This window comes from Phyllobates terribilis, unplaced genomic scaffold (assembly GCF_046119375.1).
Source record: "Phyllobates terribilis strain yellow unplaced genomic scaffold, ASM4611937v1 Scaffold_12__6_contigs__length_324123572, whole genome shotgun sequence".
NCBI lineage: Eukaryota > Metazoa > Chordata > Amphibia > Anura > Dendrobatidae > Phyllobates > Phyllobates terribilis.
Genome location: NW_027362772.1, coordinates 298660524 through 298687966, shown reverse-complemented (window position 1 = coordinate 298687966; position 27443 = coordinate 298660524). Strand labels below are relative to the sequence as shown.

Here is a 27443-nt window from a genome sequence, read left to right as displayed (position 1 = left end):
CCCACTGCCACCGCTACAGGGCAGTGGGAAGAGCGAGGCTAAGTGCCAGATTTGGCGCATCTGACTCGCCCCCTGGGCCGTGGGGCACTCGAATCCGGGCAATAGGGAACGATGGGAGTAGTAGTGGCAACCCGGTTCCGTGGCTCAGGGTGGTCAGGCCAGTGGTAGTCCGTTATATTGATTATGTCCGACTACGTCACCCGTGGATTGCAGTTATTAGGAACCGCCGCTGCATGCAGACCGCTGGGGCTGATGAGGTGTGCAGCTATGGTAGTGTGACTCCCCACGGGAAGAGTGCGGCCCCAGGGCAGTATAGTGGATGGTGGGAGTGATGGTAGTGCTGGAGGAGCAAGGAGCACACAGACAACAGGTTGCAGTCCAGGGTCTTTACTAAACAGGTAAACTGACCCATAAACAGTCCCAGCTAGGAGGGGACCTGGATGTCTGAGAGCAACGGGGAAATTGGCCCTGGTCAGGGTGAGGGTGTAGGCCTACCGTGCTTTCTGCGCTCCTTCTGACTATCTCCTCCTGATAGGATAACAGCCCACGTTTCCGAGCTTTCCGTGCTTTCTCGTCTGTATGGCCTGCGACGTGGGTTCCTTTCTGCTCCCAGCCTTGTACGGCTTTACTGGTCCCTTCGGTTGTGGCAGGGCCTCCAGGCTTCTTAGGCCAAGGAATGTACAGTCCCTTGCGGACTGGTTCTCTGCTGGGGGATGTGGAATCCTTCCAGCCTCAGACACCAAAGTCTGGTAAAGTTAAGTCTTTTCTCTGCCAAGACAGGCTCTCTTCGCCTCTTGTCTCTGGCTTGTGGCTCTCCTCCTGCCACACTTCCTCTTATGTTACAATGCAACTTTCTGTCCCTGCTCCACTCTGGGACACGTCTCAGAGCTGAGACAGGCAATCCAGTTCTCTCTAACCCTGTCCCCAGTACCAGCTTTTATAGGGGCAGCCTGCTCCCCCTACTGGCCTGAGACAGGAGGCATTGCATGCTAAAGTTCCCCTGACCAGAGAACCTCCCCCTTGCTCTCAGACACAGCTTTATTACACTAGTGGCATCCAGGTAGGGTGACACACATCCTACGGATGCGCCATTTCTGGGACAGCTGACGGCTGGTGTTTCTAGCCTGGGAGGGGGCCAATATTCATGGCACCCTTCCTGGGCTATTAATATCAGCCCCCAGCTGTCTGCTTAGCCTTTGAAAGCTATTTAAATAGGGGGGACCCCACGTCATTTTTTTGGGGGGGTCCCCCATTTTAATAGCTAGTAAAGGCTAGGTATTCAGCTGGGGGCTGATATTAGAAGCCTGGGAAGCTCCGTGGGTATTACCCCCTTCCCAGGCTTCAAACATCTGCCCCAGCCGTCTGCTTAACCTCCGCTAGAGACTAAAATTACGGGGAACCCCACGCCAATTTTTTTTTTAATAAATCCTTTATTTTAACATTAAATGACAAGTACAGTGTTCAACACTATCACTGTACTTCTTATATATGTGACTGACATGTTTCTATCTATCTAATCTATGTGTGATGCTCTATCTTTCTGTTCTAAATTGTCGGGTACCGAGGCTGAATTGCCGGCCGGCTTTTTTAAAGAGACGGTGCATGAAAACACTATTATTTTTTTAAATAAATCCTTTACACTAAATGACAAGTACAGTAACCACACTGTCACTGCACTTATTATATATGTGATTGGCATGTTTATATCTATCTATGTGTGATGCTCTATTCTTTCTGTTATAAATTGTCGGGTACCGAGGCTGAATTGCCGGCCGGCTTTTTTAAAGAGACGGTGCACGAAAACACTTATTTTTTTTAATAAATCCTTTACACTAAATGACAAGTACAGTAAGCAACACTGTCACTGTGCTTCTTATATGTGTGACTGACATGTTTCTATCTATCTAATCTATGTGTGATGCTCTATTCCTTCTTGTCTAAATTGTCGGGTACCGGTGTATGCCGCTGCTGAATTGCCAGCCGGCTTTTTTAAAGAGAGCGTCTTCTGAGCAGTTTGGCAGCTTTTGGACACCTTTGAAGGTGTTTTCTATGTGTTTCTATGTGTTTTTGTTTGCCTGCCATTGGTTTTAATGGTGTTCGACGGTGTTCTACGGTGTTCGACGAACAGTTCGACGAACAGTTCCTCGAACATCCCGGTGTTCGACGAACCGAACCCGAACACTACGGGGGTGGCTCAACACTATACAAGAGCGAATAGAACTACCGAAGACCAGCTGATGGTACTGGAACTCGGTTACTAAGCAAGAGGTACCTGTGCCAGAAAGCACTACCAAGGACCAGCAGACATTGGTGGAACTTGGATACCGCGAAGGAGGCATCTAAGCCAAAGGCACTGCCGAGAACCAGCTGACGGTACTGGAACCCGGATGGGTAGCAGAAGGTACAAGGGCCAATGGAACTAACGAAGACCAGCTGACGGTACTGGAACTCGGTTACTAAGCAGGAGGTACCTGTGCCAGAAAGCACTACCAAGGACCAGCAGATGTTGGTGGAACTTGGATACCGCGAAGGAGGCACCTAAGCCCAAGGCACTGCAATGAATAGTATGCCCTTGTAGTCCATGAGGTCACTCACATTCGTTCTCTTCTTACAGTGGTGGCCCAAAGTATTGGCACCCCTGCAATTCTGTCAGATAATACTCAGTTTCTTCCTGAAAATGATTGCAATCACAAATTCTTTGGTATTATTATCTTCATTTAATTTGCTTGCAAGGAAAAAACACAAAAGAGAATGAAGCAAAAATCAAATCATTGATCATTTCACACAAAATTCCAAAAATGGGCCAGACAAAAGTATTGGCACCCTCAGCCTAATACTTGGTTGCACAACCTTTAGCCAAATTAACTGCGAACAACCGCTTCCGGTTACCATCAATGAGTTTCTTACAATGCTCTGCTGGAATTGTAGACCATTCTTCTTTGGTAAACTGCTCCAGGTCCCTAATATTTGAAGGGTGCCTTCTCCAAACTGCCATTTTAAGATTTCTCCACAGGTGTTCTATGGGATTCAGGTCTGGACTCATTGCTGGTCACCTTAGAAGTCTCCAGTGCTTTCTCTCAAATCATTTTATAGTGCTTTTGGAAGTGTGTTTTTGGTCATTGTCCTGCTGGAAGACCCATGACCTCTGAGGGAGACCCAGCTCTCTCATACTGGGTCCTACATTATGCTGCAAAATTTGTTGGTAGTCTTCAGACTTCATAATGCCATGCACACGGTCAAGCAGTCCAGTGCCAGAGGCAGCAAAGCAACCCCAAAACAACAGGGAACCTCCGCCATGTTTGACTGTGGGGACCGTGTTCTTTTCTTTGAATGCCTCTTTTTTTTCCTGTACACTCTATGTTGATGCTTTTTGCCAAAAAGCTCTACTTTTTTCTCATCTGACCAGAGAACATTCTTCCAAAACGTTTTAGGCTTTCTCAGGTAAGTTTTGGAAAACTCCAGCCTGGCTTTTTTATGTCTCGGGATAAGAAGTGGGATCTTCCTGGATATCCTACCATACAGTCCCTTTTCATTCAGATGCCGACGGATAGTACGGGTTGACACTGTTGTACCCTCGGACTGCAGGGCAGCTTGAACTCGTTTGGATATTAGTCGAGGTTCTTTATCCACCATCCACACAATCTTGCGTTGAAATCTCTCGTCAATTTTTCTTTTCCGTCCACATCTAGGGAGGTTAGCCACAGTGCCATGGGAACTTCTTGATGACACTGCGCACGGAAGACACAGGAACATTCAGGTCTTTGGAGATGGACTTGTAGCCTTGAGATTGCTCATGCTTCCTCACAATTTGGTTTCTCAAGTCCTCAGACAGTTCTTTGGTCTTCTTTCTTTTCTCCATGCTCAATGTGGTACACACAAGGACACAGGACAGAGGTTGAGTCAACTTTAATCCATGTTAACTGGCTGCAAGTGTGATTTAGTTATTGACAACACCTGTTAGGTGCCACAGGTAAGTTACAGGTGCTGTTAATTACACGAATTAGAGAAGCATCACATGATTGTTCAAACAGTGCCAATACTTTGGTCCACCCCCTTTTTTAGGTTTGGTGTGGAATTGTATCCAATTTGGCTTTAGGACAATTCTTTTTGTGTTTTTTCATTGAAGACAAATTAAATGAAGATAATAATACCAAAGAATTTGTGATTGCAATCATTTTCAGGAGGAAACTGAGTATTATCTGACAGAATTGCAGGGGTGCCAATACTTTTGGCCACCACTGTAACCGTACAGTTATCAATAACAAAACCTTCTTCAATTAGAGCTTTTCTGGCAAAATCCTCATCATATGTGAGAATATGGAACTTGTCTTTTCCAATTGTAATATATGTTGCATCTAAAATCCCCACAATTATGAGGTGTCCTCCAGGTTTCAGCAACTTTGTGACCTTCCTAAGATAATTTTTGAATGCATCTTGATTTTGGCTTAGAAATTCTAGGAGCGAACAAATTATTATGCAATCTGCAGGTGGGAGATCTATAAGTTCTACGATTTTTTCTTTCTCGAAGTCACATTTCACAACATGCCAAAGGGCTGTTCTCACTTTTTCACCTTTGTCCTCAAATTGGTCAATGAAATAAATGGAAACATGAAGAATGTGATTGTATCGCAGCCAATTTTGAAGAGAAAAGCATTAGGGCCCATGGTTAGCACTGGACTATTGGTTTTCAGTCTTTTGGAAAGGCTTAAATGTAACCAAGATTGATGCATTGTGTTTTAGTTTTGAAAGCTATATTCATTCTATGTTTGTGTGATTATGTGCGATGCATGTCCTGTGGGCTCCAGTAGTATACATATACTAAAAGTAACCATAAAACTGCATTCACTCAATAGGAGTCAAAACAATGTAATAATCTTTTTCATCAAAACTTTGCTATTTGCATATGAAATAGTAGAAACTGCACAGATGGTGCCCAGTCCTCGGCTTTGGGCAGAGGGGGAGGGTATGTAGGAAAGCCAGATGGGACAGAGTCTGAGTGAAACTCTTTGCTTTCATTGGAAAACGACTGTGGTTTTGTTATTACGTATGTGCCAGGAAAAGGCTGTTTACATTTAAAGAGCTGTGCAATTCAATAAACCTCATATTGTCTGGACACAAGAATCCATTGCCTCTGTGAAGTCTAATGCCTACCTGAGAGCACGAATCCCTACAATTGATATACTGTTTTTTTAATTGTGGTCAATGAGTGATTTACACTATAAGGAAAATCAGAGGCATAGAGGTAAATGCAGAGCTGTACTTATGGGATTCTCCCGATTATTCCTCTGACCCAAATGTGATGTGATCATGGCCTTTCTGTGTCCTTTCAGAAGAACCCAATGATTAATAATTTTTATCTTAGTGGATAATAGTAGACCTTTTTACTGACAGCTGAAATTTCATTTGCAATAGAATAACATGTTAAATTATGGTTGGTTTAAGATATCTAATATTTAACATGTTTCCATATATTTCACCTTTTTCCTTCTATGTCTGCATGATGTTTTGCAGCATGATCCCACTCAAATGCTCCTGTACGTTCGTCCACCCATCTTTTCAGCTCCATGATGCATCTGTCATTGGCCTTCAGCACGATGATGTGTTTTAAAAAATCACAGGCTGCATAGAGGTGATGAATTGTGGAACTAGCACTGAGATCAATCAAAATGTTTCCTTGAATGTGACCTACAGAAAAAATATCTGAATATTGTTATATGCATACAAGAGGAAAAAGTGATGATTCGTCATTATCTACATTATATTCAATACATCCACTATATATCTCCTAAACAGACTATCCATTTTCTGAACACCCCATTTTATAAATGAGGCTTACCCCTTGTAAAATAAAACACCCGCAGCCCATCAGTGGCCAGTATTGGGTTGCTGTGCTGTCACTTCCTTTGGCCAAATGTTGGATAAATGCAACAAGGGAGAACACAACAGCCCAATAATAGACCTCATGTGACATAACAAATGTCATGGGAGACCCAGTTCTGACATTGCTGGAAGGCGCCAGTCTGGGAGTTGAGTATATGGTGTTTTTATTTTAAAAGGGGACTACTTCATTTAAAAGCGGTTGTCCAGGTTGTGGATGTCCCCTTTAAGACTAAAGGGGAAGATTTAAACATCATTTTCAAAATACATACACCTCTAACCCCTTCCCTCCCATGCATATACACTACATATCCATTTACTGCACAGCTGGAAGATCAGTAAAGCAATAAGACCTGCCATACATTTACTGCACTTACATGGCACGGGCTCAGGATCTATAACATACAGTAAAGTTTTCTGCTGAATGGGCAATGGGCAAGCAGAATGGGTGCATCAAATACTTAAGAGCTTTTTGTTAAGCAGTTAAATCTGCTTACAATGGCACAAATCGACTACAAAAATCATATTGGAGAATTCACTTTTAAAATTTACATTTTTTTCATCAAGATTGGGTCTAGTTCTCCTCTAAATACATCCATGTTACAAGCTTTTTTCTTGTCCCATATACTGTTTTTAAACAAATTATTTTCCATATCTAATAAGCTGCACATTCCAGCATTTTTTCCAATTCGCAATTATTCTCATTTATCAATCCTTAAACCTCTTGTTCTCAGTAGCTGCTCCAAGAAGTCTTCTGGGACCCCAATCTCATCAACTGGTCCAGATGCAGAGTTTACAGCCAATGAAATCATAGAGTCCAAAGATCCAGAAGCAATTGTACAAATCTTTGTGTCATCAAGAATTTTGTATCCGAAGAAAGATGCACATCGCCACAGTTGCTGCCATCGCCTAGATTTCCACTTGCTGCTAGTCCTCCCTTCCTTTGCCATTTGCAGCCTGCCCTGACCTCCTGCTTGTATAGTTCAGTGAAAGTATCCACCTGCCTGTATCTATTTTACAATTTTCTGCCTTGGTTCCATTAATGTCTATCGCCTACGCAGACTTAAGTGTTAGTAATGGTGACCACTCTGGGATAGACATCTGCAGATTCCTTTATGGAAAGTCCATACATCTTCCCAGAAGTAACAGTGAATAACATAAACTTTTAGACCTCCCTCAATAGTTTAGCTTAATATCATATTCAGAACACCCTATGAGCACACATTACTTACAGCAGGATGTGTTTTTTAACTTTCCATGGTCCCCTAAAATGTCATGAATATCAGGAGGGTTCCAGGAACCTATTCTTCTTGGGGAGCTGCACAATCTGCCTACTTTGGCTTAACTTCAAAGCTTCAACAATTGCAGTTTTTCATCCTCATCTTCCTTCTGTGATTCCCGCCGGCACAATCTTTGCAGTTCTGATGTCATTACAGATGGATATCTAAATCTTTCAAGCAGGAGAGGCTCATCAGATTGTCCAGCTGTTGTTTCACTTCAACCGATGAGTCTTTAGTCTTTCTTGAAAAGAACGAGAAAGCTTTTTGAGAAATTCCAATTATGCCACCTTGGCCTTGGTTCAAGTTACACGGAAAGCCATTACGATCAGCAGCTCAATTTTGATTTTTAATAGTCTGAAGCCTGGGGGCATATTAAGCAATGATTCAGGTTTGGCATTTACTTTAAGGGTTCAGTTGGTTCAGTTCCCTCATTTCCTGAGTTAACGCTTCACTCTTAACAGTTTCCGATATGTAGAAAAAAAAATTACACTTCTAGACCCTGCCTGCATTCAAGAATACTTTTTTTGCGCAGTTTGTCTTCTTGAAGTCTGGTATGATTCTATGATGTAAAGTAATCTTTCTCTTGACATATCATCTTTAGTGATGAGCGAGCACTAAAGTGCTCGGGTGCTCGATGCTCGGGTCGAGCAAATTGAAATACTTGGGTGCTTGAACCGAGCAACGAGCCCAATGTAAGTCTATGGGAAACTCGATCATTTTTCATGCGGATCCCCCTGGCGGTCTGCAGAGGGCCTAAAATTGCGCAAATCGATGGGAACAGTGCTCAAATGACATGGGAACAGCATGGGGAAGACCCCTGGAAGCATTTCTGACTCCCAGGTCACTGCTGTCAACAACGTTGTCAGAGTATTATGCCACTTTTATGGACTCACAATAAAACATACCAAAACGAAACCAAAATGGATTTTTCTGGGAAATATTTTAAGGAACATACTTTCCAGGGTAATGACTTGTATATAAGGCAAAATAAATAACCAAAACCAAAAATACTCCTCCACAACTCGGGTTATGTTCACACGTAGCGTTTTCTATGCGTCTTTGCACTTTGCCATTGCTTTCAACCAAGACAAATGCATTCACTGAGAAATGTCATTTTAACATTTTACTAGTGATGAGCGAGCATACTCGCAAGTACTCGGTACTCGCCCGAGCATCTCAGTACACGAGATGCTCGGAGCTTGCCGAGTACTTGCGATATGCTCGGGCGGATGCTCGGTTCCCCATCCTGCATGTTTGGCATTCTTTAGAGCGCCAATCAACATGCAGGGATTGCCTGCCACTCATTGTAATTCCGCAGCCATGGTGGTTGTGGCATTACAGTGATTGGCTGGCCGCACAGCATCATCAGGTCTATATCAGACCTGGCGCCGCCATGCTCGTCACAGTCACTCTGGAATCAGGCAGAGTAGGGAGAGGTGCTGCTGAGCTAGGGAGAGATTTGCTTGTGTATTTGGTAGTGTAGGGACAAAAACACATACATTACACATATCTATCTCAACAAACAGTCCGTCTGAGGACTAATCCATCTGCAGAGATATCAGGCAGGCAGTATATATAGGCAGGCAGGCAGTGTATATAGCTGACTGCAGTGTATATAGCATAAGAGGCTCCATTCCAGTTCTGCCTTCTGCTGCTGTTAGATATTTCTAGACAAAGGCCCAGGTCTCAGGGACCAGGAATAATTTTTTTTGAATCTTAAAACTCATTATTTGCTTCAAAAGCAATCCATTTCTAACTCCATTAAAATTTGTTTCAGTGTGTCAGTGAAGCAATTGACACCAGATGGCTGTTCAAAATGGTTTCCTACAGGCCAGATATTTAAAACTGTGCATTCTCCGTCACATGGATCACATGTACGTTTTCAGAAAATACTGCCATTTCTGACCTCCATTAAAAATTTGTTTCAGTGTGTCAGTAAAGCAATTGATACCAGATTGCTGTTCAAAATAGTTACCTACAGATATTTAAATATTTATGCCAGATATTTAAAACTGTGGTTTCTCCGTCACATGGATTACATATAAGTTCGCTCCAAATTCAGTCACATGTAGTAAGGTGGAAGATTTTGTCCTACATTTAAAATGGGCAAGGCACGTGGTTAGGGACGGGGAACTGGACGTGATGGTGCATGCAGAGGCCGAGACCAAGACCGTGGGCAAGCTGAAATTGTGCCACAACAAACACCCACATCTTCTCACCCGACCTCTACCATTCTGAATCCTGCTTTGAGCAGGGGGTTGGACCAGATGACCCAGGAGGTCCCTTCCAACTCTACCATTCTATGATTCTATGACCTTCCTGTCCCAATTCCTAGGGGACCACAGCACACCACTATTGAACCCAAAGCAGTGTCAAAAGGTTGTTGGTTGGATAGCGTATAATGCTTCAGGTCACTTAGCCATCAACACCACCACCACCCTGTCTTCCACACGATCAAGTCTCAGTAGCTGTGAGTCTGGACCGCATATTCCTTACCCAGATCCTCCTTCCTCTCACCATGCTGAGTGCCCAGTTAGAAATGTTCCCACATTTGGACACTCTGAAGAGCTGTTCGCTTTTTCATTTATAAATTCGGGCCTCTCGCGCGGTCCACTTGAAGCGAGGCAAGAGTAGACCGCATGTAGCAATGCCCAAATATTTAAGCAGCCACAGTCACATAAAGGCGATGGTGGGAAAGTATCACAAGAGGTGGACAATGATGAGACACAATTGCCAGAAATTCAGGAGGAGGACCAGGTTGTGGAAGTGGAAGACGAGGTGGTGGATGACATATTAACTGACCCAACCTGGCAGGAGGACATGCAGAGTGAGGAGAGCAGCACACAGGGGGAGGGAGGCAGAGCACCCCAACAGGCAGGAAAAAGCAGTGTGGTGGCGCAGACAGTAGGAAGGCAACCATTCCCCGTAACACCAACACGAAGGAAGTTGCCAGTACAACTGTTATGTCTTCCTGAGTATGGTTGTTTTTTAAAGACTCTGCCGATAACCCCAAAAAGGCCATTTGCACCACCTGCAAGGCCAGCATCAGCAGGGGTGGCAAAACGACCAGCCTGACCACCACCAGCATGATCAGGCACATGGCAGCAAAGCAACCGACTTTGTGGGTCGAACCCCAGGGTCCAGGAACAGTATCTACGGGTGGCACCATTGCTTCTTCCACTGTTGTGCATGCAAGCCAATCCCCTGTCCATGGAGCATGCGAAGATGCCTCCTGCCTTGCACCTGTCGCTGCACACTTTCAAGTAGCAGCATCAGGAAGCAAGTCCATGTCCTTGTCCCAGAGCAGCGTTCAGTTGTCCCTACCCCAGTACTTGGAACGCAAGCGCAAACACGCAGCCTATGCCCCACAGGCCACACTACTTAATTCTGACATTTCACGACAGATTGTGCTCGAAATGTTGCCTTTTAGGCTCGTGGAGACGGAAGCATTCCACAACCTGATGGCGGCGGCTGTCCCTCGTTACTCGGTCCCCAGCCGCCACTATTTCTCCTGGTGTGCTGTCCCCGCATTACACAAGCACGTGTCCCAAAATATTAGCCGTGCCCTCAACAATGCAGTTAACTGGAAATTAACCTAACCATGGCCACGTGGACTAGTGTTTGTGGTCAGGGACAGTACATCTCGCTGACGGCACACTGGATTAACATAGTGGAAGCAGGGACCCAGTCGGACCTTGGGACGGAACACGTCCTCCTGACGCTAAGGATTGCGGGCCCTAAGTCAATCAGGATTGCCCCCACGGTCTACAGCTCCTGCACCTCATCCTCCTCAGCCTTCTCCTCCTCTTCAGCCTCCATCTCCGAAATGACCACATCAGTCACAAGCTGGAAGAACTGCTGCATTGCCTCGGCCAAGCGGAAACAGGCTGTGCTGAAGCTAATATGCTTAGGTGACAAACCGCACAATGCTGAAGAGTTGTGGACAGCTCTGAAAGAGCAGGCAGATCTGTGGCTCACACCGCTGAACCTACAGCCAGGTATGGTCATGTGTGAAAATTGCCGGAACCTGGTGGCGGCTCTGAGGCGAGCTCACACACGTACCATGCCTGGCCCATGTGCTTAACCTCGTGGTTCAGAGGTTCTCAAATCCTACCCGGAGGTGCCGGATCTGCTTGATAAAGTATGCCGCCTATGTGCCCATTTTAGAAAGTCAGCTACAGCTTCCGCGCCCTTGCAGTGTTTCAGCAGCATTTGCAGATTCCGGCTCACAGACTGGTGTGTGATGTCCCCACATGTTGGAACTCTATACTGCAGATGTTGGGAAGGATTTGTGAGCAGAAGAGGGAAGTTGTTGGGTACCAGCATCAACAAGGCCGTCGGTATTCAGTTCAGACTCCACACATAAGATCTCAGGAGTGGACATGGATGTCAAACATACTGTATGTACCATCCTCCAAAACTTTGAGGACTCCAGCAAGATGGTGAGCGGCAATGATGCCATAATTAGCATCACTATCCCACTTCTCTGTCTTCTGAAATGCTCTCTTCTTGCAATCAAAGATCACACATTGCAGGCAGAGCATGATGAGATGGAGCAAGGAACAATACAGGGTGATTACACACAGCCCAGCCTCATCTCATCCCAACGTGGATTGGGGGACACAATGAGGGAGAGGAGGAGGAAAAACCGGAGCTAGTTTTATGCGCTATAGACGGTACTACCTGCACAGCTGTCATACTGTCTGTTCAGCGTGGATGGCCAGAGGACAGAGAGGAGGAGGAGGAGAGCATGGTCAGTCATCCACTTGGTGAAGACACGGAAGTCTTGCCTGTTAGTAGTCTGGCACGTATGGCTGAGTTTATGTTACGCTGCCTTTCCCATGACCCTCGCATTCTCAAAATTTTAGGTGACAGTCTTTACTGGTTGATGACACTTCTATACCCACACTACAAGGAGAACTTTATATCTCTTATTACTGAGGCAGACAGGTCTACAAAAATGGGGCTGTACCAGAAGGCCTTTGTTGCGGAAATATTAAAATGATCCCATCTGAAAACGCTGGTGTCAGAGGTCAAACTTCGTTGGACAAACAAGGAGTACAGGCGGGAGAGACACAACTTCAATCCAGCAGAGGCAGGGGAACACTGTCAATGTTCTGGGAAAATTTTGTCAGCCCCTCCCATCGCACAACCCTGAGGCATGGGGTACTCTAACAAGGAGTGCAAAGTTTGGGAAGATGCTGAGGGAGTACCTTGCCGACTGTACCAACGTCCTCCATGATTCCTCTGTGCCTTATAATTATTGGGTATCCAAGATAGATACGTGGAATAAACTGTCTCTCTATGCCTTGGAGGTCCTGGCGTGCCCTGCCGCCAGCATTTTATCAGAGCGGGTTTTTAGTGCCACTGATGGAATTATAACTGATAAGTGCTTCCGCCTGTCAACTGAAAGTGCTGACAGGCTGACTCTTATAAAAATGAACAAGAGCTGGATTGGGCCAGACTTCTCAAAACCACCGAATGATAGCAGCGTAAATAAACTCAAATCCAGTGTCTTTTCTTGGGAGTTGTATTCCCATGCACTTTTCACACCCAGACATGGGTATACGCTTACTAATTTTGGCTATTTGCTTTTGTCCTCCTCCTTCTCCACATCCTCTACTACCATATCTCCAGGGTCAACCTTGGTCCTCGATGCAACACCCACATAATTTTTTTAAAGGGTGTTTATGATGCCAGTAAAAAAAATTTTTTGTATACCATGTTCATGTATACCCCCCAGGGGTAAATGTTTGTCAGTCTATACACTTAGTGCATAGGCATTGCAAGTATAGGATGCCTGCTCCTTTCCAATAGGAACATTTTTTTATGAGGCCCTCCTCCACGTCTCTTCCAAGGGGCATTGGAGTGCTTCCCAATTTTTGGCAACCCTTGTATTCACTGCATAGGCAAACACAATGGGAGACCCACTTCCTAATAATGGGAACATTTTTTCTTGAGGCCCTCTACGTCCCTTCCAAAGGGCATTGGAGTGCCTCCCAATTTTTGGCAGCCCTTGCATTCACTGCATAGGCCAACACTATGGGAGACCCACTTTCTAATAATGGGAATATTTTTTATGAGGACCTCTATGTCTCTTTATAGAACTATTGACTTTTTTATTTTCTTTTTCTATCACTTCTTCAACATGTCGTCTTCTTTGTAGGACAAGTTGTAGTTTCTACACATATCATGTTAGGCTCCATGAAGTTTTGTATTTAATTTTTCTCAAATAACCATCATTTTGCCTTGTCTTTTTAACAGTAATCATGGATGACCTACAATAATAGAAGAATATCACCAACCCATTGTTGAAACCTTCTACAACACATGACCACTCCATTACCTTGTCATTGTTCCCAAATACCCAAGTAAATACAAGATCCTCTTAATATATAAAATATATACAAAATGTTTTTTGCCTAGTTCATAAAATACCCCAGACACTAAATATAAAAAATGGATGAAGCAACATCATGTAATCATCTGATTCCTCATGACTTCTTTGTCTACAGAATGAACAATTTATTGTGTTTATTTAAGTCATTGTCAACAATTACTGACAGCGCATGATGATCAGGAGAACTGACTATCCACGAATAACAAAGTATGTTCATGAATGCTCTCGCATTGCTGTCTATAGCACAAGGGTTAAGATGATTGCAGCTTCAAGTCTCCTAAGAGGACTAACAAATGCAGAGAAAAGTAAAAACAATGTTTTAAAAAATAAAAAATACAGAAGTTCAAATCATCCACCTTTTCCCCCATTAAAAATTAAGAAATAAAAACAGTTAAAAAATACACATATTTGATATTGCAGTGCTCATAAAAGTCCAATTTATGAAAATATAAAATAAATTAATCCAACTGGTAACTGCACCTCAAGAAGCAAGCACTCATACAACTATAATGATAAAAAATGGATAAAAAAAAGGTTATGGTCCATAACCACATGTCATCATTTACAAGAATCAACAAGTAGACTCCCATTGATGCAGCAGAGTTTATGGCATTAAGGGGCTTTGTGCTGCATATAAGATTAGTGAAGAGGCCACTCGAGAATGGATATTTTGTGCAACACCAAAATTTACGGTATGACAATCTTGCAAACACAGCTACAGCATATGGTAAATAATATGATGGCTGAGTAGTCTTCGAGTACTTTTATGCTGTTATACTTTAATTATTTCTTCTGATCTGGTCCGACATGTCGCATGTCAATACTGCTTTAGGCTGGATTCACACTTCTGGATATTTCCGGTATGGGAGAAACTCGTACCGGAGATATCTGTGTCCGTATGTCCATGTTCACCTGTGTGGCATACATGTGTTGCATCAGGAGCACATGTACTGGCATTTGGGAATCGGTGTACAGTTAGCGGTGTTCTCATGTGCCGGGTGCTAACACTGCCCTCATCATTGTCCCCTGCTGTTGCTGCGATCAGCAGCAGCAGGGGACAATGATGAAAGTAGCAGTCTGATTCCAATGTCTCCACCAGTAAAAATAGGAATAAAATAAAAAAATCCATATACTCACCTCTCCTAAGTGTCCCCCGCGGTAATCCATGCGACCGATCACGCCGAGGAGGCGGTGAGAATGACTTCTGTAGCGAGCGGCCTCGGACCTCCGCTGTGCTCAGTGAGTTACAGCACTGGGGCCTGCTCGCTGCATAGGTCATTCTCCCCGCAATTCTGCTGAGCGGTCGCATGGACACTTAGAACAGGTGAGTATATGGATTTTTTATTTTTTATTTTTACAGGTGGAGACACTGGGAGCAGACTACAACTCTCATCATTAACCCCTGCTGGTGCAGATCTCAGCGCCTGCAGGGGATAATGATGAGGGCAGTGTTCAGCACTAGTGTTGAGCCACCCCCGTAGTGTTCGAGTTCGGTTCGGTTCGTCGAACACCCGTGTGTTCGCCGAACTGTTCGTCGAACTGTTCGTCGAACACCTTCGAACACCGTTAAAACCAATGGCAGGCAAACAAAAACACATAGAAACACATAGAAAACACCTTCAAAGGTGTCCAAAAGCTGACAAACTGCTCAGAAGACATAACTAACACATGGAAAAGTGACAAGTACATATAGTCATGCGAAAATAAAAGAGGTGGAGGAGTAAAAGGAGGGGGAGACACAGATATAGGCATGTCATGCCCTTCTAAAATCCAAAAAGTGAGAAGCCGACACGGCCAGTCCGCTCCTGCCCGTGCCACCTCCGTGTCGCCGGGTTTGTGCCAGAGCAGCGGTGAACCCTGACGGCCAGCCCCCCTCTCCCAATACTGGTGCCTGTCCGCTGGTGGGTCGAGCGAGCCCCCCTGTGGTGGAGGCAGCTCTAAGCTTTTTAATTTAAATTGTCTCTCTAATTTGAATGAATACACTTTAAATCCATTTACAAGGATCTATTGGAGGGCAAGTCTCATGCCAGCAGCCGCGTAATTCCAGCTCCAGTAGCGTCCACTAAAGCTGCTGCAGTTAAAAAGCTTTTATAAGGATCGAGCTCGGCTGTCCACCGCAAGGCATCCTACTGCCAGTCCCAGCCCCTATGCCTTGGGGTGCCTCCTGATGCTCTTCACTAAGTATCCCATGGTCCCGAAGCATTTCCTTTGAAAAAATTAAGTGTCTAAACTACAGGTGGTGTAGCTTGCTTAACAGCCGGGATAATCCGCTGACTAGCAGACACTGCTAGTAGGCACAAAGTATTTCCTGGGCTAGATGCAGTTAAAAATTTGTAATTAGATACTCTCGTTGGATGCTGAGAAAGCATTCCATAGAGTCTCCTGGCACGCCATATATGATTCTCTTAAAAAGCTTGGGGTAGGGGTCTAGGGGACCCTTTTATAGCCAAAATCACGGCCCTGTACCGCAATACGTCACCTAGGCTGAAGATAAATGGAACTGTAGCACCCTGAGGGCTCGGTTGCTACAGACGTATTGCACCTCACCCAGAGGTGTGATATCTCACTCTCAGGTAAGGATGGAGTGTGGATCAGGACCCGACACCTGCATGCATTACACCACATTGCCGTGGGGCAGGGCGACCAATATGCCCCTGAGATGGGCACGACAGTCCCTGTCCCTGGCTGGAGTGGGGGGAGGGAACACTGAGGAAGGGGAACCCTGTAGTGCAGGAGCAGGGAGGAAGCAGTTCCTGGGTGCATTGAGAAGGGAGTATAAAAGGTGGGCACCATCTTAGTTCAGTGCAGAGAAGTCTGAGCAGAAGTGGCAGGGAGCAGGGGCTCTGCATGAGCTCTGCTCCGGAGGCGGGCCTAGTAACAGAGGCCCAGGCCTGGAAGAGGGAAAAGGAAGGAAGAGGAGTGGAGAAGGCTCCAGGAACGAGGAATGAAGGGATCCCAGGGGTGCGGACGGGCGAGTCGCCACCGCACGCCCGAATCCACCTGCGTGGAGGGGTCAGGCCAAAGGGGGAGACCGGTCCCCGAACTAGTGGAGGCAGGAAACGACCCTCAGCTAGAAACCGGAGGCTCTGACATTTTATGTGGCGCAGCCCCTCGCTACACCCGCTAGGAAGGCACCACATAGGGTCAGGGAAACTGGCGCCAAGTTTACCAAGAGGAGGCCCGAGGCAGCCGAACAGAAGTGTTGGTAAGAAAGGCCAGACAAAGGACACACAAAGGGGGTCCTGTGAAGTGCTCCAAAGTTATCTGGGAGTTGTCTGAGCCCCTCACCTGGTGAGCACAGTACGACGTGGGCAGCCGTTACCTGCAGACGTGGTCTGGATAATAAGAACTGTGAGTAAAGGCCCTGGACTGCATCACTGACTCCGTGTCGTTACTGCTGCTGCCCTGCACCATCACCCCCATCCTCCGCATACACTGCCCTGAGGTTATACTCCTCCCGTGGGGAGTTATGCTACGCTCTGCTGCACCCACAACACCAGCCTCAGCGGTCTGCCCTGTAGCGGCGGTTCACTCTGACCGCAATCCACGGGTGGCGTAGTCGGACATTTAAACATCAAAACCACATAAATAGTTCCGCCACTGGTTTGACCGCCCTGAGCCACGGAACCGGGTCGCCGCCACGAAGACTACAACCACCAGCATCCACCAAAAAGGGTCCGGCTCCGGGTGTCCCAAGGCCCAGGGGGTGCGTCAGAACATTTTCATCACCTTTCACAATCACCAATAGGACAAGGCAGTGATGTCCTCTGTCCCCTCTCTTATACATCCTAGTGACGGAGCACCTGCTCTCATCAATTCGCCATAACCCCAATATTAGGTGGATTGAGGCGGGAGGCACCGAGTACAAGTGCTCTCTATTTGCTGATGATGTCCTAGTATATATCACTCAATCACATATATCCATCCCTGCTGTTATGGCTGAAATAGATCACTTTGTTACATGGTAAAATTTTAAAATCAATGCAGCGAAGTCTGAGGCCCTCGATGTCTCCCTCCCCAAATCCATATAGGATTCCATCCAGTCCAACTTTCCCTTTGCCTGGCCCTCACAGGGTATCAAATACTTAGGAATTCCTATTCATAGAGACCTCTCCCATCTATGTTATCTTAATTTTGGGCCCTTTATTGAACAATTCCATACAGACCACGGTTGGCAAGTTAGAACTGTAAGATTCACTACGTGAACCACTGGTGTTTTGTGGAAAAGCACATGTACACTGCGTTCCAAATTATTATGCAAAAAGTGTTTAGGAGTGATAAGGGAAGAATTTGTTTGTTTGTCAGTTAAACTCATTGATGGTGATGTGTGTCAGGGCTCTTTATATCACTGTAAGCAATTGCAGACACCTGTGCTAATTAGTTTGGCAGGTGTGTCCAATGAAAGGCAAGACTACTTAAGAAGGCTCTCTCACATTATTAAGCAGCCTACATTTTCTGCCAAAATGGGAAAGAAAAAGGATGTGTCGGCTGCTGACAAGCAACAAATTGTGGAGTGTTTAGGTCAAGGCATGACTACAATCAACATTGTGCGATGATCAGGATGAAGTGTCTTGGCAATCAAGAAGTATGTAGCTGATTCACAGTACACACGTGTGCGTGCTGATAAGGGCAAATTGAGGACTCTTTCCTACAGGCAATTACGTCAGGTTGAAAGAGCAGCGGCAAAAAAGCCTTGTCATAGCAGCAGACAAGTTTTTGAAGCTGCTTGTGCCTCCAAAGTCCCCCGAACAACAAGATGCAGGGTCCTTCAGAGGTTTGCAGCTGTGCATACGCCATCCTGTCGACCTCCTCTATCCACTTCACACAAGCAGAAACGGCTCCAGTGGGCCAAACATTACATGAAGACTGATTTCAAAACTGTTTTGTTCACGGATGAGTGCCATGCAGCGCTCGATGGTCCAGATGGATGGAGTGGAGGATGGCTGGTTGATGGACACCCCACGCAAACACGGCTACAGCGCCAACAAGGAGGAGGTGGAGTAATGTTTTGGGCTGGAATCATGGGGAGAGAGATTGTCGGCCCCTTTAGGATCCCTGAAGGCGCTAAAGATGAACTCCATAATGTATGTGGATTTTCTCAAACAGCACTTCCTGCCATGGTTCAAGAAGAAGAACCGTGTATTTCACAGCAAGATCATTTTTCTGCATGATAATGCACCATCTCATGCTGCACATAAAACATCTGCATCTCTGGCTGATATGGGCATAAAAGGGGACAAACTTATGGTGTGACCCCCATGCTCCCCTGACCTCTACCCCATTTAGAACCTTTGGAGCATCATTAAAAGGAGTGTCTATGATGGCGGGAGGCAGTTCACATCTAAGCAACAGCTCTGGGAGGGTATTCTGTCCTCATGCAAAACAATTGAAGCAGAAACCATCCAAAACCTGACAAATTCAATGGACGAGAGAGTTCAGAAGCTCCTTTCGAACAAGGGGTCCTATGTGAAAATGTAACATCACCTAGAATAAAGTTTTGAGTTGAAAACTGTTTGATTTCAGTTTCTAACTAGTGTTGAGCCACCCCCGTAGTGTTCGAGTTCGGTTCGGTTCGTCGAACACCCGTGTGTTCGCCGAACTGTTCGTCGAACTGTTCGTCGAACACCTTCGAACACCGTTAAAACCAATGGCAGGCAAACAAAAACACATAGAAACACATAGAAAACACCTTCAAAGGTGTCCAAAAGCTGACAAACTGCTCAGAAGACACAACTAACACATGGAAAAGTGACAACTACATATAGTCATGCGAAAATAAAAGAGGTGGAGGAGTAAAAGGAGGGGGAGACACAGATATAGGCATGTCATGCCCTTCTAAAATCCAAAAAGTGAGAAGCCGACACGGCCAGTCCGCTCCTGCCCGTGCCACCTCCGTGTCGCCGGGTTTGTGCTAGAGCCGCGGTGAACCCTGATGGCCAGCCCCCCTCTCCCAATACTGGTGCCTGTCCGCTGGTGGGTCGAGCGAGCCCCCCTGTGGTGGAGGCAGCTCTAAGCTTTTTAATTTAAATTGTCTCTCTAATTTGAATGAATACACTTTAAATCCATTTACAAGGATCTATTGGAGGGCAAGTCTCATGCCAGCAGCCGCGTAATTCCAGCTCCAGTAGCGTCCACTAAAGCTGCTGCAGTTAAAAAGCTTTTATAAGGATCGAGCTCGGCTGTCCACCGCAAGGCATCCTACTGCCAGTCCCAGCCCCTATGCCTTGGGGTGCCTCCTGATGCTCTTCACTGAGTATCCCATGGTCCCGAAGCATTTCCTTTGAAAAAATTAAGTGTCTCAACTACAGGTGGTGTAGCTTGCTTAACAGCCGGGATAATCCGCTGACTAGCAGACACTGCTACTAGGCACAAAGTATTTCCTGGGCTAGATGCAGTTAAAAATTTGTAATTAGATACTCTCGTTGGATGCTGAGAAAGCATTCCATAGAGTCTCCTGGCACGCCATATATGATTCTCTTAAAAAGCTTGGGGTAGGGGTCTAGGGGACCCTTTTATAGCCAAAATCACGGCCCTGTATCGCAATACGTCACCTAGGCTGAAGATAAATGGAACTGTAGCACCCTGAGGGCTCGGTTGCTACAGACGTATTGCACCTCACCCTGAGGTGTGATATCTCACTCTCAGGTAAGGATGGAGTGTGGATCAGGACCCGACACCTGCATGCATTACACCACATTGCCGTGGGGCAGGGCGACCAATATGCCCCTGAGATGGGCACGACAGTCCCTGTCCCTGGCTGGAGTGGGGGGAGGGAACACTGAGGAAGGGGAACCCTGTAGTGCAGGAGCAGGGAGGAAGCAGTTCCTGGGTGCATTGAGAAGGGAGTATAAAAGGTGGGCACCATCTTAGTTCAGTGCAGAGAAGTCTGAGCAGAAGTGGCAGGGAGCAGGGGCTCTGCATGAGCTCTGCTCCGGAGGCGGGCCTAGTAACAGAGGCCCAGGCCTGGAAGAGGGAGAAGGAAGGAAGAGGAGCGGAGAAGGCTCCAGGAATGAGGAATGAAGGGATCCCAGGGGTGCGGACGGGCGAGTCGCCACCGCACGCCCGAATCCACCTGCGTGGAGGGGTCAGGCCAAAGGGGGAGACCGGTCCCCGAACTAGTGGAGGCAGGAAACGACCCTCAGCTAGAAACCGGAGGCTCTGACATTTTATGTGGCGCAGCCCCTCGCTACACCCGCTAGGAAGGCACCACATAGGGTCAGGGAAACTGGCGCCAAGTTTACCAAGAGGAGGCCCGAGGCAGCCGGACAGAAGTGTTGGTAAGAAAGGCCAGACAAAGGACACACAAAGGGGGTCCTGTGAAGTGCTCCAAAGTTATCTGGGAGTTGTCTGAGCCCCTCACCTGGTGAGCACAGTACGACGTGGGCAGCCGTTACCTGCAGACGTGGTCTGGATAATAAGAACTGTGAGTAAAGGCCCTGGACTGCATCACTGACTCCGTGTCGTTACTGCTGCTGCCCTGCACCATCACCCCCATCCTCCGCATACACTGCCCTGAGGTTATACTCCTCCCGTGGGGAGTTATGCTACGCTCTGCTGCACCCACAACACCAGCCTCAGCGGTCTGCCCTGTAGCGGCGGTTCACTCTGACCGCAATCCACGGGTGGCGTAGTCGGACATTTAAACATCAAAACCACATAAATAGTTCCGCCACTGGTTTGACCGCCCTGAGCCACGGAACCGGGTCGCCACCACGAAGACTACAACCACCAGAATCCACCAAAATGGGTCCGGCTCCGGGTGTCCCAAGGCCCAGGGGGTGCGTCAGAACATTTTCATCACCTTTCACAATCACCAATGGGACAAGGCAGGGATGTCCTCTGTCCCCTCTCTTATACATCTTAGTGACGGAGCACCTGCTCTCATCAATTCGCCATAACCCCAATATTAGGTGGATTGAGGTGGGAGGCACCGAGTACAAGTGCTCTCTATTTGCTGATGATGTCCTAGTATATATCACTCAATCACATATATCCATCCCTGCTGTTATGGCTGAAATAGATCACTTTGTTACATGGTAAAATTTTAAAATCAATGCAGCGAAGTCTGAGGCCCTCGATGTCTCCCTCCCCAAATCCATATAGGATTCCATCCAGTCCAACTTTCCCTTTGCCTGGCCCTCACAGGGTATCAAATACTTAGGAATTCCTATTCATAGAGACCTCTCCCATCTATGTTATCTTAATTTTGGGCCCTTTATTGAACAATTCCATACAGACCACGGTTGGCAAGTTAGAACTGTAAGATTCACTACGTGAACCACTGGTGTTTTGTGGAAAAGCACATGTACACTGCGTTCCAAATTATTATGCAAAAAGTGTTTAGGAGTGATAAGGGAAGAATTTGTTTGTTTGTCAGTTAAACTCATTGATGGTGATGTGTGTCAGGGCTCTTTATATCACTGTAAGCAATTGCAGACACCTGTGCTAATTAGTTTGGCAGGTGTGTCCAATGAAAGGCAAGACTACTTAAGAAGGCTCTCTCACATTATTAAGCAGCCTACATTTTCTGCCAAAATGGGAAAGAAAAAGGATGTGTCGGCTGCTGAGAAGCAACAAATTGTGGAGTGTTTAGGTCAAGGCATGACTACAATCAACATTGTGCGATGATCAGGATGAAGTGTCTTGGAAATCAAGAAGTATGTAGCTGATTCACAGTACACACGTGTGCGTGCTGATAAGGGCAAATTGAGGACTCTTTCCTACAGGCAATTACGTCAGGTTGAAAGAGCAGCGGCAAAAAAGCCTTGTCATAGCAGCAGACAAGTTTTTGAAGCTGCTTGTGCCTCCAACGTCCCCCAAACAACAAGATGCAGGGTCCTTCAGAGGTTTGCAGCTGTGCATACGCCATCCTGTCGACCTCCTCTATCCACTTCACACAAGCAGAAACGGCTCCAGTGGGCCAAACATTACATGAAGACTGATTTCAAAACTGTTTTGTTCACGGATGAGTGCCGTGCAGCGCTCGATGGTCCAGATGGATGGAGTGGAGGATGGCTGGTTGATGGACACCCCACGCAAACACGGCTACAGCGCCAACAAGGAGGAGGTGGAGTAATGTTTTGGGCTGGAATCATGGGGAGAGAGATTGTCGGCCCCTTTAGGATCCCTGAAGGCGCTAAAGATGAACTCCATAATGTATGTGGATTTTCTCAAACAGCACTTCCTGCCATGGTTCAAGAAGAAGAACCGTGTATTTCACAGCAAGATCATTTTTCTGCATGATAATGCACCATCTCATGCTGCACATAAAACATCTGCATCTCTGGCTGATATGGGCATAAAAGGGGACAAACTTATGGTGTGACCCCCATGCTCCCCTGACCTCTACCCCATTCAGAACCTTTGGAGCATCATTAAAAGGAGTGTCTATGATGGCGGGAGGCAGTTCACATCTAAGCAACAGCTCTGGGAGGGTATTCTGTCCTCATGCAAAACAATTGAAGCAGAAACCATCCAAAACCTGACAAATTCAATGGACGAGAGAGTTCAGAAGCTCCTTTCGAACAAGGGGTCCTATGTGAAAATGTAACATCACCTAGAATAAAGTTTTGAGTTGAAAACTGCTTGATTTAAGTTTCTAACAACCTGCTAATGCTTATAATTTCAAAAATGACCATTTTTTTGGTCTTTATTAAAATGAAAAGGTTGATCGAAAAGTTTGGGTGATCTAAGAGTGTGGCAACCCAGTAGTCATGATTACTTCGAATTCTGACAATATGAGGGTCATGCTGCAGGTAGTGCAGCAAGAAGGCACTTATGTGTCTTGCGCATCTCGGAGCCCCAAAATTATTTTCCGGGCTAGATGCAGCTAAAAATTATTTTTAATTTTAAATCTGGTGGAGCTTATTATAGATGGCCTAATAGGATCAGTGCTGTACACTGCTACAAAGCCCAAATTATTTTCCAGTCAGGATACAGATAAACATGATTAGTAATTTGAAAGCTTAAAACGTTTGGTAGGGTGATTTTAACCAATCATCAAGCTTTTACTCTCCCCAGGATGACACAGGGGTAGAAAAGTCGTTTCGGATCCATGATTTGTTCATCTTTATGAACGTGAGTCTGTCTACATTATCAGTGGAGAGCCGCGTGCGCTTATCTGTCAGCACACCACCAGCAGCGCTGAACACACGTTCAGACAGAACACTGGCTGCGGGGCATGACAAGATCTCCAAGGCGTAAGTGGCTAGCTCCGGCCATTTATCCAGATTGGAAGCCCAAAAAGAGCAAGGGTCCAGTGACACAGTCGTGGCTTCAATGTTTACTTGGAGATACTCCTGTACCATCGTCTCTAGGCGTTGACTATGTGTCAGACTTCTTGTCTCCTGTGGCCTTGCAAAGGATGGGCTAAAAAAGTGGTGAAATGATTCCGCAAAATTGATGTTACCAGCAGATACTGTGGTTCTGTTACGGTTTGAGTGCTGAACACTTGATGGTCCCACGGTTGGCAAGTTGGAACTGTGAGATTCACTACGTGCACCACTGGTATTTTGTGGAAAAGCACATGTAAGATTCTGCAACAGTCTCTGCTGATACTCCTGCATGCGTGCATCCCTTTCTATGGCAGGAATAATTTCTGCAAATTTACTTTTGTACCGGGGATCTAACAGTGTGGCAACCCAGTAGTCAGGATTATTTCTAATTATCACAATTCGAGGGTCATGTTGCAGGTAGTGCAGCAAGAAGGCACTCATGTGTGTTGCGCATCCAGGAGCACCAAGTCCCTGTTGTGTTGGTGGCGAGGTAACAATTATGCTTCCTTCCTCTGTCCTCTCCCCCCAACCTCGCACAACAGAAATGTGATCAAGGTCTCCCTCATCTGATGAGTCTTCCATCAGTTCGTCCTCCACTTCTTCCTGGGCTCCTGCACCTTCCTCACTAGTTTGGCTGCTACCATGCGCCCTGGTAAAACCATCTCCCCCACCCTCACATGCCTGCCGCCTTGGTGCTGCCGACCTTCTGGACCTTGCAGATGTTAGCCCTTCCGCATACAACTCCTCCTCCTCTACTTCCTCCACCTCCTCTTGTGCCACCACCTGACTCCGAATTCTGTTTAACATGTGCTCCAGCATGTAAATCACCGGAATAGTCATGCTGATAATGGCATCGTCAGCACTAAACATCTTCGTCGCCATTTCAAAACTGTGCAGAAGGGTGCATAGGTCCCTGATCTGAGACCACTCCTCCAGCGTGATTTGCCCCACCTCTGAATCTCGTTGGCCCAGGCTATACGTCAGAACGTATTGCACCAGGGCTTGTCGGTGCTGCCACAGTCGCTGCAACATGTGCAGAGTTGAATTCCACCGGGTAGGCACATCGCATTTTAGCCGGTGAAGTGGCAGGCCCAACGACTTCTGTAGAGATGTAAGTCGCTGAGCTGCGGGATGCGAACGGCGGAAGTGAGCACACAGCGACCGTGCCCTCTGCAGAAGGCCATCTAGTCTGGGATAGTGGGCTAAAAATTGCTGGACAACCAGGTTCAACACGTGAGCCATACAAGGCACGTGTGTGACATTGCCCCGGCGAAGGGCCGCACCCAGGTTTGCAGCATTGTCGCACACGGCCTTCCCTGGTTTCAGGTCCAGTGGAGACAACCATTCATGAAATTGGTTCTCCAGAGCTGACCACAACTCCTCAGCTGTGTGACTCACATTTCCCAGACATTTCAATGTAAAAACCGCCTGATGACGTTGAGCCCTACTGCCAGCATAGTAAGGAGGTGTGCAGGATCCCTTCTGCGCAGTTAGAAAGCTTGTGGCATGACCAGACAGGCTTTGGGTGCAGGTGGAAGACCGAGAGGAGGTTGAGGAGGCAGAAGCAGTGGAGGAACTTTGACATAAAGAGGATTGACGCACAACTCGTGGGGACGGCAAGACTTGGACAGCAGCCCCTTGTCCTGCTGTCACCATAGTTACCCAGTGCCCAGTCAGCGACATGTAACGCCCCTGTTCATGCCTACTCGTCCAAGTGTCTGTGGTGAAATGCACCCTGTCACACACAGAGTTTCTCAAAGAAGCGGTGATGTTGTGTGCGACATGCTGGTGGAGCGCAGGCACACCTTTCTTTGAGAAGTAGTGCCGACTGGGCATCTGGTACTGGGGCACTGCGACGGACATAAGGTCTCGAAAATCCTCTGTGTCCACCAGGCGGAAAGGCAGCATTTCTGTAGCCAAGAGCTTGCAGATGGTGAAATTCAACCTCTTAGCTTTCTCATGGCTAGGAGGAAATGGTCTTTTACTTGTCCACATCTGAGGGACCGAGGGCTGGCTATTGTGCTTAGACGGGGTTGATAAGGGTGTCCCCGGCAAACTGCCGGTCTGTGAGGAAGATGCAGGCGGACATGTTAGGTTGCCTTCATCCAAAGGTGGTGCTATCGATGTCGGACAGCGCTCAACACCAGCTGGTGTTACCACCTCCAAAGAAAATGATGACCTGCCAATCACGCTGGCTGTTGCGGGTAAAGAGGTGGCAGGTCTGCGCCCCAAAACAGGTGTGACTGCTGTCCCCCCAGTCACAGAGGATGAAGAGGCCGCGGATGCACAAGATACGGCAGACGGTGGTTGGCCCGGCCGGCTAGGCCGCATTGTAGCACACTGAGCTTCCCACTGCAACTTATGCTTCATGTCCATGTGCCGGTTCATGCATGAAGTACTCAAACTATGTATTTTTTGGCCTCTACTTAGCTTTTGCTGACAAATGTTACAGATAACACGAGTTGGGTCATCTTTATCGATCTGAAAAAATGCCCAGGCTATGCAAGGCTTAGCACCCATGCGACCTGAAGAGCCACCACGACTTGTGGTGAGAGGCAGAGTTGTGTTTGAGGATGCAGTTGTTGACGTGCTTCCAGTACTACGTCTCTGTCCAGGAAGGCGCAACCTGACCTCGTCGTCACTAGCATCTTCCTCCACCTCCTCTGCTGACCTCATCTCTTGGCTGACTGTGGGTTGACAGTAAGTGGGATCTCCGACCTCATCATCATCACCCTGTGCGTTATCACACCCGTCGTCCTCAGAGCCAACCTGTTCCTGCCCTGACAAAAAACTAAAGTTGTCGCTCCAATCAGGTATTTGAGTCTTATCATCGTCTTCCTCATTGTCTCCACCAACAGGAGTTACAGTTTGGGAATGAGGGTCTACATTATGGTCAGAACCTTCTGCGTCTGGTCCTGGATCCGACTCATAAAGATTCTGGGCATCAGTGCAGATCATTTCCTTGTCTGGATTCACAGAAGCGCTGGAATCGACCTCTGATTCCCAGGCTATAGTATGAGTAAACAGCTCTGCAGACTCAACCATCTGTTCTACCTCATACTCAGACGGGCAGCTGGAGATTTGGGAGCTGTGAGGAAGCAAGTGCGATTTGGGTGACACCTTTGAGGACTGGAGTATTTGTGATGTTGAAGTTGATGTGGAGGAGAGCCCACTTAAAGGAGCACTTGATATCCGTTGAAGCACCTGCTGTTTTTGTGCCTCATCTGGAATTTGTAGCGATTGGCGTGGCCGTAAGAAAGGGATCTTATCACATTGTCCGCTAAAAGAAGTAGACATTTTAGTTTGGCTGGAAGATGGTCTTTCTTCTGCAGATGTTACTGTTGCTTTAACACCTACCCCACGGACACAACCTTTTTTCCCCTTCCCAACACGCCTATTCCCCTTTCCACCAGCAGCAGGCCTTTTTCCACTCATTTTGGTGGTTAACTAATTCACAACTCTGGAGTTGTTTGCACAAAAAAACAATGGATGGTAACCGAGCAGAGCTGAGTGGCCAAACTGTGGTTTTAGGCCAAAACTATTGGCTGGGTTAGATGCAGAAAAAAATTATTTTGAATTTGCAACCTGATGGAGGTCAGTATAGATGGATTA

General features: G+C 46.7%; 1 protein-coding gene across 1 annotated transcript in view; it reads right to left on the bottom strand.

Moving 5' to 3' along the window:
* Window positions 1–27443, bottom strand: part of LOC141172741 (indolethylamine N-methyltransferase-like) — a 98212-nt gene that overhangs the window by 57288 nt on the left and 13481 nt on the right. The window contains exon 2 of the mRNA XM_073657212.1: window positions 5478–5685. Coding sequence (XP_073513313.1) covers window positions 5478–5566 — 89 coding nt within the window. The 5' untranslated portion in view covers window positions 5567–5685. The remainder of the gene's footprint in view (window positions 1–5477; window positions 5686–27443) is intronic.